This window comes from Scatophagus argus, chromosome 21 (assembly GCF_020382885.2).
Source record: "Scatophagus argus isolate fScaArg1 chromosome 21, fScaArg1.pri, whole genome shotgun sequence".
Classification (NCBI taxonomy): Eukaryota; Metazoa; Chordata; class Actinopteri; family Scatophagidae; genus Scatophagus; species Scatophagus argus.
The window spans coordinates 4,749,232-4,760,551 of NC_058513.1; the positions used below are offsets into that span (position 1 = coordinate 4,749,232).

At 41.7% G+C, this 11,320-nt stretch overlaps 1 protein-coding gene across 6 annotated transcripts; it reads left to right on the forward strand.

The window, feature by feature from the left end:
• The first annotated feature begins 2,449 nt into the window (after positions 1–2,449).
• Positions 2,450–10,791, forward strand: LOC124052334 (tumor necrosis factor receptor superfamily member 13B). 6 transcript variants are annotated; one of them, XM_046376457.1, is made up of 7 exons: positions 4,379–4,433; positions 4,926–5,027; positions 6,147–6,282; positions 7,160–7,276; positions 7,736–8,029; positions 8,262–8,332; positions 8,420–10,791. In XM_046376457.1, exons 1-7 carry the CDS (start codon positions 4,401–4,403, stop codon positions 8,579–8,581), a joined length of 915 nt encoding a protein of 304 aa, XP_046232413.1. In that variant the 5' UTR covers positions 4,379–4,400; the 3' UTR covers positions 8,582–10,791. The 6 variants fall into 6 exon arrangements, with proteins under 6 accessions (XP_046232416.1, XP_046232418.1, XP_046232415.1 ...); XM_046376460.1 differs by lacking the exon at positions 4,379–4,433 and adding an exon at positions 2,450–2,573 and having other exon boundaries at positions 4,926–5,110; positions 8,262–10,791; XM_046376462.1 differs by lacking the exon at positions 4,379–4,433 and adding an exon at positions 2,450–2,573 and having other exon boundaries at positions 8,262–10,791.
• Positions 10,792–11,320: the final 529 nt, after the last annotated feature.

Below are 11,320 nucleotides of genomic sequence, written 5' to 3' on the forward strand. Positions count from 1 at the left end.
GGCGCCAAGTCATAAATTTATGTGTGCTGCCTGAAATACAACTTTTTGCTTTTCCTCTGGATTTTTGTATTTCACACAAGGTTGAATTCAGATGATTTACATACAGATGCACTCGAAGTGGAAGTCTCGCTTATTTACTGTAAGTTTGCTCGAGTGTAGTCCTGCAATTTGAATCCCAAAGATGAGTTTTCTGTTAGTATCATTTAATTTCAGATGCTGGGGGTTTTCCCCATAGCCTCTGCTTTAAATCTACCTGAGAAGGCTTTTTCTTCCTTTTACCTGACTAATCAAAACGCCTGCAGCTGGACCGGTCTACTGCAGAGACCCAGCGTCAGTTCTCCATCTTGTTCTTGTTCGATCTTGTCTTGATCTTGTTCTCAATCAGTTCTCGATGCATCTTGTTTGGGGGGGGGGGTGCAGTGAGGGATTATATCCTTGTGAAGTGACATCTACTAGTTGAATATAAAAGTCAAAGAGAGGTGACTAATTTTTGATTAATTGTGCATGAATAAGTGTGTGGAGGTGGTTGCTTTTCCATGACTCTTATGCAGCAAAGCAGCACAACTGTAGCCACCTTCTATCACCATAAACCAACTTATGTGCACCCAGTGATCACATTAAAGCAGAGAACAACACCTCTGATGGCGATCAAATCTGCAAACCTTCTTTTATACAGTCCCTCACTGTTGCTGGTTTTAAAGGTCACAAAGGACAGCCAAATTAGGCCGTAGCAAAACAAAACTAACACCTTTTAATGACTTGACACCCCAGAATTTCCGGTAGCTTCTAACACCTGCACAGCAAAGAGTGACAAAGTCAATGCATTGTTGGCGACAGGAAGCTTTTTATCAAAGTGCTTTTTATTCTCAACATCCTCCTGATTTCTTCCTTTGCTGTCCCTCATACTGAACCTATAAATACATCATTAATGATTACTGCTGTTATTAGAAACAGTGTGCACCGTGTGTGACTTCTTTCAGGACTTTATATAACAAAAGCTAAACCAAAACAAATCTCTGGTTATGTTTGCTTCACACGGTCAGAATGATCAGGTGTTCGTACCCTGTTTAAAAATACTCCAGTGCATTTACTCTCAGTCTTAAACTATGCTGCACGTGGCCAGAAAAATCCCAGTTCCTGTGAGAATTGAAGCAGAGACACTGAAATCTCCTTTTGTGCTAAGTGAAAGAAATGCGCTGTGAAAATGCCCAACAGTTTCACAATGATGTTGAGAAAGTGAGATGAGCCGCGTCTCCCCCGTATGTGTGACAGATAGCGGTGCAATAATGCCTGTTTGAGTTTTACCCATATGACTGTTGAATACTGATACAAACCTTAATCCATCCATCCATTTTCTATACTGTTTATCCATCAGGGTTGCGAGGGAGCTGGAGTCTATCCCAGCTGACTACAGACGAGAGACGTGGTTCACCCTGGACTGGTCGCCAGTCAATCACAGGGCCGACACATAAAGACAGACACTCACACACTCACACTTAAAGGAAATATAGAGTAGACAGTTAACCTAATGTGCATGTTTTTGGTATTGTGGGAGGAAGCTGGAGTACCCGGAGAAAACCCACGCAGGCACAGGGAGAACATGCAAACTCCACATAGAAGGGCCCAGACTCGGCCGTGAAAAATGTCTGTTTTCAGAAAAATCACAGAGTCAGTTAAGTGGTTACGTGGTCTCATCTGCCAGAAATGGAGCTTTTTGCTCATCATACATTGGCATGAAGCCTGGTTGTGTCACCTGGAAGCCTTGTGAAGGTGGCAAGAATACAGCAAAATACAGAGACATCCTAGAGGAAGGTTCTGTACATACAAACGTTATATATATACATTTTTTATCATATATCATTATTCTATTTATGTGGGAGAAAAAGACACACAGGGATGGCTTAAATAAGCAAATATTAAGCTGACAATTTTACTTCTCTCTCCACATTCCCATTACATTTTGTAGGCAAATATTGTGCTTTTAACTCCACTAAATTTATTTAATAGTGTTACCGGTTCCTTAACAGAGTCAGATTGTTAAAACAAAACATGAATCACCTCATGAATTATTATATTTTGTTGGTTAATCTAACCAGTGGGTTAATAAAGCGGCTGAAATTGGCCCCACGTTTAAACGTTTAAGTGCAACATTAAAATGATGTGTGTGAATAATACGTCACTGATTACAATCCAGAAAATCCCGAAGTATTATATATTTTACTGTCGGTATTTTTACACTGTCGGATTTTACCACCGCTCTGATTTTTGCATAGATATTTCGCAGTTATTTAGTACAACTGTTTTTAAATTGACAGGTTTATTTTCAATTTATCGTCATAAGAAGTTCACAATTACTGTACAAATACTGTGATTCAGTGTAAAAAATAAAGTCATTGGGTATTGGTCTAACTTTGGTCTGTTTTTAGGTGGGGAGGGGGGGTCCACCTCACACACAGGGGGAAGTCCCATAGTTAATAACCAAATAAGCTTCTATCCTGAACTCTCACAGTCTCACTCCCATCTTCAAACCAAGAATTCTCCCTTCTCCCGCCACCGCGTCTTCATCTCGCCAGGTGAGTGATCCCTCTAAACATCATTTTCAATGCAGTTCTGTCTCCCGTTACACACATACAAGAAGCAGTATAAATGAGCGACAGCAAAACTCAATAAGGAAATAGAAAATTTGCTAAGTGCATGAAGAGAAGACAGGGAAGTCTATCTTGGTTTGTTTTGTGTGGAAATACAGACTTTTGTTCCGGATGTTATCAAACATATAGTACACGTTGATAATAATTTCACACTGTACTAACTCATGAAATCTTCAAGGGCATTTGAGGAAGACAGTTAGTGTGGATTATCAGTGTGTGACAAATATACTCAAGTTCTGAGTGTGAAAGCAGCAGAGGGCGGAGGAGGTTTAGACCAGCGTGTCTTTTCCAGTCAGCTGACTCAGTGCTCAATGGAGCGAAGAGGACTGTGTTTGAGAACAACATACCACTTCTCAAAGGATGGACATGTATGTGCTGCAGCAACAGCACTGCTGGCATGACCTGATAGCACTTTATCTTTGATTTACTGGACTTTGAACATGTTTTGCAAAGTTTGCTGTAGGTGAAAAAAAAAAAAAGGTTTGCTTGATCCTTACATCCTCACACATCATGCTGTGGTGCAGTGTGCTATACTACAGCATCCTAAACTATTAGCATGCAATAATCCCTTAAGCTTAATGTAGTATAGTATAGTGTACTATATTATAATGTAGCATACAGTGTAACATAATACAATATAACATACTAGCATAGCATTGAATAGCTCAGTATAGCAGTCCTTATAATTCATAGTCTTGCCAACTCGCAGTCATCTTGACAGTTACTTCACACTAAAAAGACCAGGTCTCTATCTAAATGAAAGGGTACATCACTGGGACACCAGAATCACCAGTCAAATCTGTTAAAAACAACTTACAAGGTTTGGTGACCTGGGGCATTATATTATATAATATAATATTATATATGAACACGTGTTTCTTATGATCAGATAGATGAAGCTCTTGTGATGAGATATCATAAATCATATGGTATAAAAAAAACTGACACAGATTCAAACATTCCTACAATATTGTTCAAAATAAGAAAAGCATTGTACAGTGAACTGTTAACATCCACTATATAGGCAAAAGTATTGAGACACTTGGCCAGCACACCAACAGGGACTTTGGTGACATTGCATTCCAAGTGTTTTTTTTGAAGTCTTTCTGATTGGGATTTGCTCATTCATGCAGTGGGGTGGTTGTGGGCTCAGGCACCGGTGTGGGACATGGGGGTCCTTGTTCATTAGTGGGGTGATGATGTGGTTGAGGTTGTGTCTCTGTGAAGGCCAGTTGGGTTTCTCATCGGACGCCTGAGGCCATGTCTTTGTGGACCATGCTCTGTGTGCTGGGGTGTAGTTGTGCTGTAGTGGATGGTGGGGGGGGGCTTCCCCGGGCGGTTGTCGGGAAAGGCCCCTCTGTTGGACGAATGGCATTGTCCAAAATGTATTGGTATGCTGAAGCATTAAGGTTCCCCTTCACAGGAGGGGTCCAGCCCAACCCCGGAAAAAGCTTTATTTATTTCTCTGCAACATAATTTGTTGATTATACTTTGCAACTTTGTATCAGCCGATCCCCTCTTCGCCCCCTTACAACTTGTTTCCCGTCTCCTTATTAATTGGTGGTTATTAGACGTGGGCGTGGGCGGGTACCCGTTTTCAGGGTCCTCGTGTACCCTCCTGCTGAATACACGCGCCGCTTCCCGGTTCACCAAACTTCCGCAGTCATCGAAGTTTCTCAAGCTGCTCCTGTGTTTGTTTATTTGTTTATTGTCCCTGCACTGTGGTTAGACTGGCGCCGGTAGGAGCATCACATGCGCCGTTGGTTCTCTCGCCCCCCGCGCTCGGTACGTAACCTGCTACGGCGTCAGGTCCGTTTTTGCAGCTGTCCCTGTTTGGTTTTTCACTTGAAATTTTACGGACTGCAGACCGGGGTTGGTGTATTGTCGGGGGGCTGCACCGGCTACTCCGGCTTCTGCTGGTTTCATCACAGTCCAAATGACGTTTAATTTACACGAATTATTTGATTTTGTGTGATTTATTTCATGCATCTGTTTATGTTCTATAAATGTGACCGCTTATTTCCCGCACATAATATTATTTTATGTTGACTGATTGAATTGATCTTTGACCTTGACGGTGCTTGGATTGTATTTCTTTGGAGAATGTTCCTTTAGTTCGTTTTCTTTCCCGTTGTTTTGTTATAGCACTGGCAGGAGGCTCCCTTATTCTGTAATAACCAGTATTTAGTGTTCCAGCACTGGGGGTGCTGTTTCAGTGTTCGCTTATTGGTTTGGATGAACTCCATAAATTACACCTATGACCTTTTATCTTTTCAGAAGCTGAGGGCCAGCAGTGTTCTGCTGGTGTTCTTGGGTGGTGTTGTCTCCCTCCTGTGTGCCGTCTCCGTCTGGACACCCCTGGTTTGTCCCGTCAGCATTGTAAGACTGCGTGGAAGTGTGCGTAGGGGTTGCTTCTCTTCGAGATATCTTTCCTTTCTCAGCAGCCCACTTCTCAGAAGCTGGTAAGCCTCAGCTTCTCTTGGTTTGCCTTGTTCCTCTGAGGTGAATGCTTTTATTGTGTGGTCTTGATTTTATTAGTATTTCACATTTTGTTAATAAAAAATTATTCATGGATGGAATGACATCTCTAGCTTCTTAGTATAACGAACCTAAAAACTCCCAGGGTTATGTTTGGGATTTCCATGAGTATAGTATGAAAAGAGCCGAAAACATAGGTTGCCATCAATGACATTTTTACTTGTTGGAGCTTTTGTAATGAAATGAAGCACATCTGTGTTTGTATGGAGCTGTGACCTCAGTTTTCAGCCTTTGTGCTCCCAGCCTCCATGCAAGCTTTGCTAATTAAATACCAGCAAGCTTTGGAAGCAGCTAGATGTATTTGGCTACAGCAAAAAAAAAAGCTTAGAAAGGGCTGTGTCACTCCCTTTCTTTACTATATTCAGTACTGTAATTCCTCCCTTGGAAGAAATGAGTAGTATCCATGGCATGTACAAGAATTTCTACTGACAATCTGACAATACAGTGTGTGACCTTTAATAGATACCCTAATTACAGCCGTGTAACACTTCAGCTATGATGCAAATAGATGATTCATAAATCTCTGGAATCTCAGTTTTTTCCACTGTAGAGCTGATCATTCAGTGCCTGTGATATAGGCCAGGAAACAGTGAAGGAGGGAGTCATTTTGGACACTACTGGGTGCTTTTGCAAAATAAAAACAGAGCTTTTACTAATAAAAAGGAAATCTCTGTCTTGTCTGTCCACTCACGTGCTCAAGGAAGTGCAATGTTGAGTGTGAAGTGTGAAATAATAATTCATTAGATAAATGTAATCTTTATGCATTCACGATGTTTGTTTCCATAGTGAACTTACACTCGGGTAAACCGTATCATCACGTCTGTTTTCCTCACTGGCGTAGGTTGTTCTATCAGCAGTCTATACATACATGTGAGCTACATGTGCATAAAATGGACTCTGCTGCTTCCTCTAAACTTATCTTTCTGTGTATCTCTGTGTTGTCATTGATGTGTGTGTCAGTCTAAGGTTTATCATTTGCTGATGGCTTCTAACTGCGGTGTTGGTCAGTACTGGGATACCTTAATCAAAAAGTGTTTCCAGTGTCACATGGAATGTCACCGACTGCATGTCATCCCCAGATGCGCCAGTTTCTGTGGTGGGTATACCCACACACATACATAGACTACAGTAGGTCAGAGGTACAGGGCACATATCCATCAACATTTTGTCACATTCATTTATGGGACTTTGTGAATTCTTAATATTGAATGTACTGTTGATCTTAATCCATATACACTGCAGACAATTTTGTTCTGCATGTTTGTGCGTCCATCTTACTTGATTATGCGATGTGGACTGAAAAAAAACAAAAAAAACAACTGGTAAATTATGTACTGAACAATGTCTCTAATTGTCCTGATTGTGCTAAAGGCAAGCGCAGTAGTTGAAAGGATGACATTTTCCTTAACAAATTATTCCCATCTCCCAACATTGTGGGGGACAAATGCATTTCAGTTCCATTTTTTGCATTGTTTTTCACATAATTTCAGAAATAAAACTCAATTTCAGATCTATCCTGAAATAATTATTGCCTTAGCAGGCAAAGATGCCTTAAATAAATGAGAATGAAGCCTGTTTTTGAGGGATCATTTCCCAATGCCTATAGGTGATTTAAAAAAAAAAAACACACCTGATTATAAGTGGTAACACCAGAATTGTCCTTAAAAATTTAGAGAGACAGGCGCTTAGTTCATGGGGACTGGGAATCTGAGGGTGGCCAGTTCAGGTCCAGCAGGAACCTGAGTGTAGTGTTCACCTGGTACATGCCCTTGAGCAAGGCACTGAACCCTTTACTAGCAATAAGCTTGTGTGTGTAGTTTGGACCCGTGTGTGTAATTAATCTTCAACAGTCAAGTGTAAAAATGCATTTCCATTGATGAAACAGTGACTGTAATGTAGAAAAGAATTCACTTTATTATGTCTTCACCTTCACCCGATTCACTGCTTTCACACTACGTGTCCCCCTGTGACAGAGTCCACAAATTGTAAGGCACGGCCTGGCCACTACTTCGATGGTCTGCTGAAGAAATGTATTAGATGCACTGAGGTTTGTGGCAGACATCCGGCAGAATGCTCCCAGGACTGCCAGAGTGAGTACTGACCACGCTGCCCTCAGTTTTGATTCTTCCTGTCAATTCTCTGTGTCTTGGAGGTAGAAATGTTGCTTACTTGAATACATAAGCTATAGTTAGGTCACACTGGGTTTGAATGGTACTTCGTTTGTGTAAGTAGAGGACGTTTACTTATGCGCAGAGACAGATGCTCTTCTTGCATGTCACCGATCTCTTTCGCCCCTCATTTCCTGTCATTTCTTTACTATTGGCTTCCCAATAAAAGAACAAATGACCCCCCTAAAACAAACAAAATGGATGAAAAAAAATGTTTGCAGCAAAGTGTATAATTTAGTTCAGAGATTCTTTTTGATAGCAGTATTACTGTCCAATTTTTCAGCTGCTTGGTCCAGTGGAAAATTCTTTGTCATCTGGAAGTAGACAGTCAAAGCAACTGCTGACTTCATTCCTATAACATTTTTCCCCATCTTTCCCCAGTTTTGCAACCACCCGTGACCACTAAAAGGCTCTTGGTTACCTCACACGTGTCATATTCCAGAGCGGCCACAGGCCTGGAAGACGCCACTCTTCTGCTATATCCCCTGCTGTCTCTTTGCATGGTGCTGCTGTTTTCTAGCTTGTGTCTAGCCTTGGTTGTCTTTCTGAGGGGAGCCAGGGCCAAGAACTCCAAGCTACAAGCAAAGGAGGCTAACTGCAGCTGCAAGGAATGTGTGGTCCAGCATGGCCAGGAGGTTGGCCAGTCAGTTTACCAGTTGGGGCAGAGCTCCAAAGGTTAGTGTGACAGTGCAATCAATGAGTGGTTTTGCTGGAATAATCTGTGAGTCAAATGGTAATATTATGCACTGTACACAGCACTTCAGACAGAACTTTGCAGGTTCTTTTTTCAATGTTCAGCAACTGAGAACTCCGGTTATTACCTTGTATTTTCTCTATTGCAATGGAAAAATATACTAGCATCCCTGTCCTGTGTTTTGCTCTGATGTGTGTCTGTGCCTTTTGACAGATTTTGCAACTAATTCAAGCCATCCAACTGATTGTGAGCCATCGGAAGACTCCAGCCCAACTGAGACCTGCGTGTGTGTCCACTGTTTCCCCGATCTGAAAGCAATAGGCCAGGGCAATGACAGGCCACTAAGACCGTCTTTCTCATTCTACCCGCAGGCTGTCGTCCCCAGAGCCCATGTGCAAAAGGGAGAGGCTCTGTGGACTCAGGGGAATGCACACCCGGTACGGGAAGGGTGCAGGTCTCAGGGGACGGGCCAGATCTGTCCCCAGCTCACATTAGAGGATTCAGTCGGTCACAGTGTATTGGATTTTCAATAACAACCAAGGTTTTGAAGCAACCTTTAAGTCAAGCTTGTCTACCACCCCTATCAGCCACTCAACAGCAAGACTGCTGTTCAGAATCGGTCAGAATCTGTATTAATAAACAAGTGAAGCAAATCATTCCATTAGAAATATTTCAGATGCTGTTGTGTGGTTGACTCATCTAAAACATGAAAAACTCTGCCATGTTTTACTCCTGTTTCACTCCCGACCCGATGAAGGCATGTTGACGGTGAGGGTTTTGCCACAGGATAGCAAAAAGCTTGTTTAGAAAAACACTTAAATGTTTCAGATCAAACAAAATTTAAATGTTAGACAAAGATAACACAAGTAAACACAAAAAGCAGTTTCTAAATGAAGGTGTTTATTATTAAAGGGGAAAAAACAAATCCAAACCTACATGGCCCATGTGAAAAAGAGATTGCATCCTAGACATAATACCTGGTTGGACCACCCTTAGCAGCAACAACTGCAATCAAGTGTTCGTGATAACTGGCAATGAGTCTTTCACAGTGCTGTGGAGGAATTTTGGCCCACTCATCCTTGCAGAATTATTGTAATTCAGCCACATTGGAGGGTTTGAGCATGAACCACCTTTTAAAGGTTATGCCACAGCATCTCAATGGGATTCAGGTCGGGACTTTGACTAGGCCACTCCAAAGGCTTCATTTTGTTTTTCTTAAGCCGTTCAGAGGTGGTCTTGCTAGTGTTTTTTGGATCATTGTCCTGCTGCAGAACCCAAGTGCACTTCCGAACTTGAACAGATGGCCGGACATTCTCCTTCAGGATGTTTTCATGGTTCCATTTAACACAGCAAGTCCTCCAGGTCCTCAGGCAGCAAAACAGCCCTGGACCATCACACCACCATATTTTACTGTTGGTATAATGTTCCTCTTCTGAAATGTTGTGTTACTTTTATGCCACATGTAGTGGGACACACGCCTTCCAAAAAGTTCAACTTTTGTCTTGTCAGTCCACAGAATATTTTCCCAAAAGTTTTGGGGATCATCAAAATGTTTTCTGGCAAAACGGAGACGAGTCTTCGTGTTCCGTTTGCTCAGCAGTGGTTTTCGTCTTGGAGCTCTGCCATGCAGGCCATTGTTGTCCGATCTCTTTCTTATGGTGGAGTCATGAACACTGCACTTAACTGAGGCAAGTGACGCCTGCAGTTCTTTGGATGTTGTTCTGGGGTCTTTTGTGACCTCTTGGATGAGTGGTCCCTGCACTCTTGTGGTAATTTTGGTTGGCTGGCCACTCTTGGGAAGGTTTACCACTGTTCCATGTTTTTGCCATTTGTGGATAATGGCTCTCACTGTGGTTTGCTGGAGTCCCAAAGCTTTATAAATGGCTTTATAACATTTTCCAACATTTTTAGATCTCAGTTACTTTGTTTCTCATTTGTTCATGAATTTCCTTGGAGCAGCATAATGTCTGGCTTTTGAGGATTTTTTGGTCTACTCCACTTTGTCAGGCAGGTCCTATTTAAGTGTTTGTTGATTGAGGACAGGTGTGGCAGTAATCAGGGCAGGGTGTGGCTAGAGAAATTGAACTGAGCTTTCCAAAGATGTGATACACCACAGTTAATTTATGTTTTAAGGGGGGCGACCTTCATTTAGAAACTGCATTTGGTGTTTACTTGTGTTATCTTTGTCTAATATTTGATTGATGATAGTCCAAATTGAAATATTGACTGACAAAACAGTCTCATTAAATTATCTTGTTTAAAGAGAATTGAGATTAGAATGCTGTAGGCTGAAGGTAATGCAAAGGAGCCCAGACTTCAGTGACTGCAGGCCTGTGAGCCAAAGCTTGCTGCAATATATGTAATGCATGTAAATAATGTCTAATAATGTTTATGCTGTTTTATTTTCTGCAGGGTAAAAACTTGCTCTTTTAAATATGTTTTTCATAATCTGAGAATGGCAGCCAGACTGACGCTGTTTGTCAGTCAAAAGGAACTGGAAGATCCCGAGTATCAGTTTGTATCTTAATAACATAATAGGTGCTTGCTGTTTGCTTCTTGCATTGAGTTTCAGTTTCTCTCCAAGGGGGAAAAAGTATGCACCGACCCCTGAGTACTACTATTCTTCAATCAGCAACATTAAATGAAATATTTGTAATGAATGTACTTTCACAAAACAATAAGACAAAGAGAGAAATCTCATATTCCATTATCATGGACAATAAATAACAAAAGTCTTTACAGATATAGACTTTTCTTTATTTGAGTGTCAATCACTGTGTCCAGTTCTTGCAGCAGTTAACATGTGTGTGCGCGAGGAATGACTGACCGGTTCGAGACAGGTTTCTTCTGATTTACGACCCCGTGTCCCGGATCCAGCTGGACAAATCAACTTTGAGGTTTCACCATTTGTCTCTTACATACAAACTGTACATATATACTTTTACATACATCATCAACATGTGGAAAAAAAAAAATCCTATCAAACTGTGATACCCAGCTCAGACGGCATGCTGAATGCAAGTACTGATTCAGTACACAAACATACGATACATATGCACGCGCACGACGCACGTGCATACACACAGAAACACATACACACTCTTTTTTCCCCCCCTCTTTACACGCAACAACACGTTTTACACAAACACACCTACAATAAGTTTTCCCGCCGCTCCCTCCCTCCCTCCCTCGAGCACATAAGATACACGTGCACGCACGCACACACGCGCACACACAAACACACCGAATTAGAGCAACATGCGGTTAACACT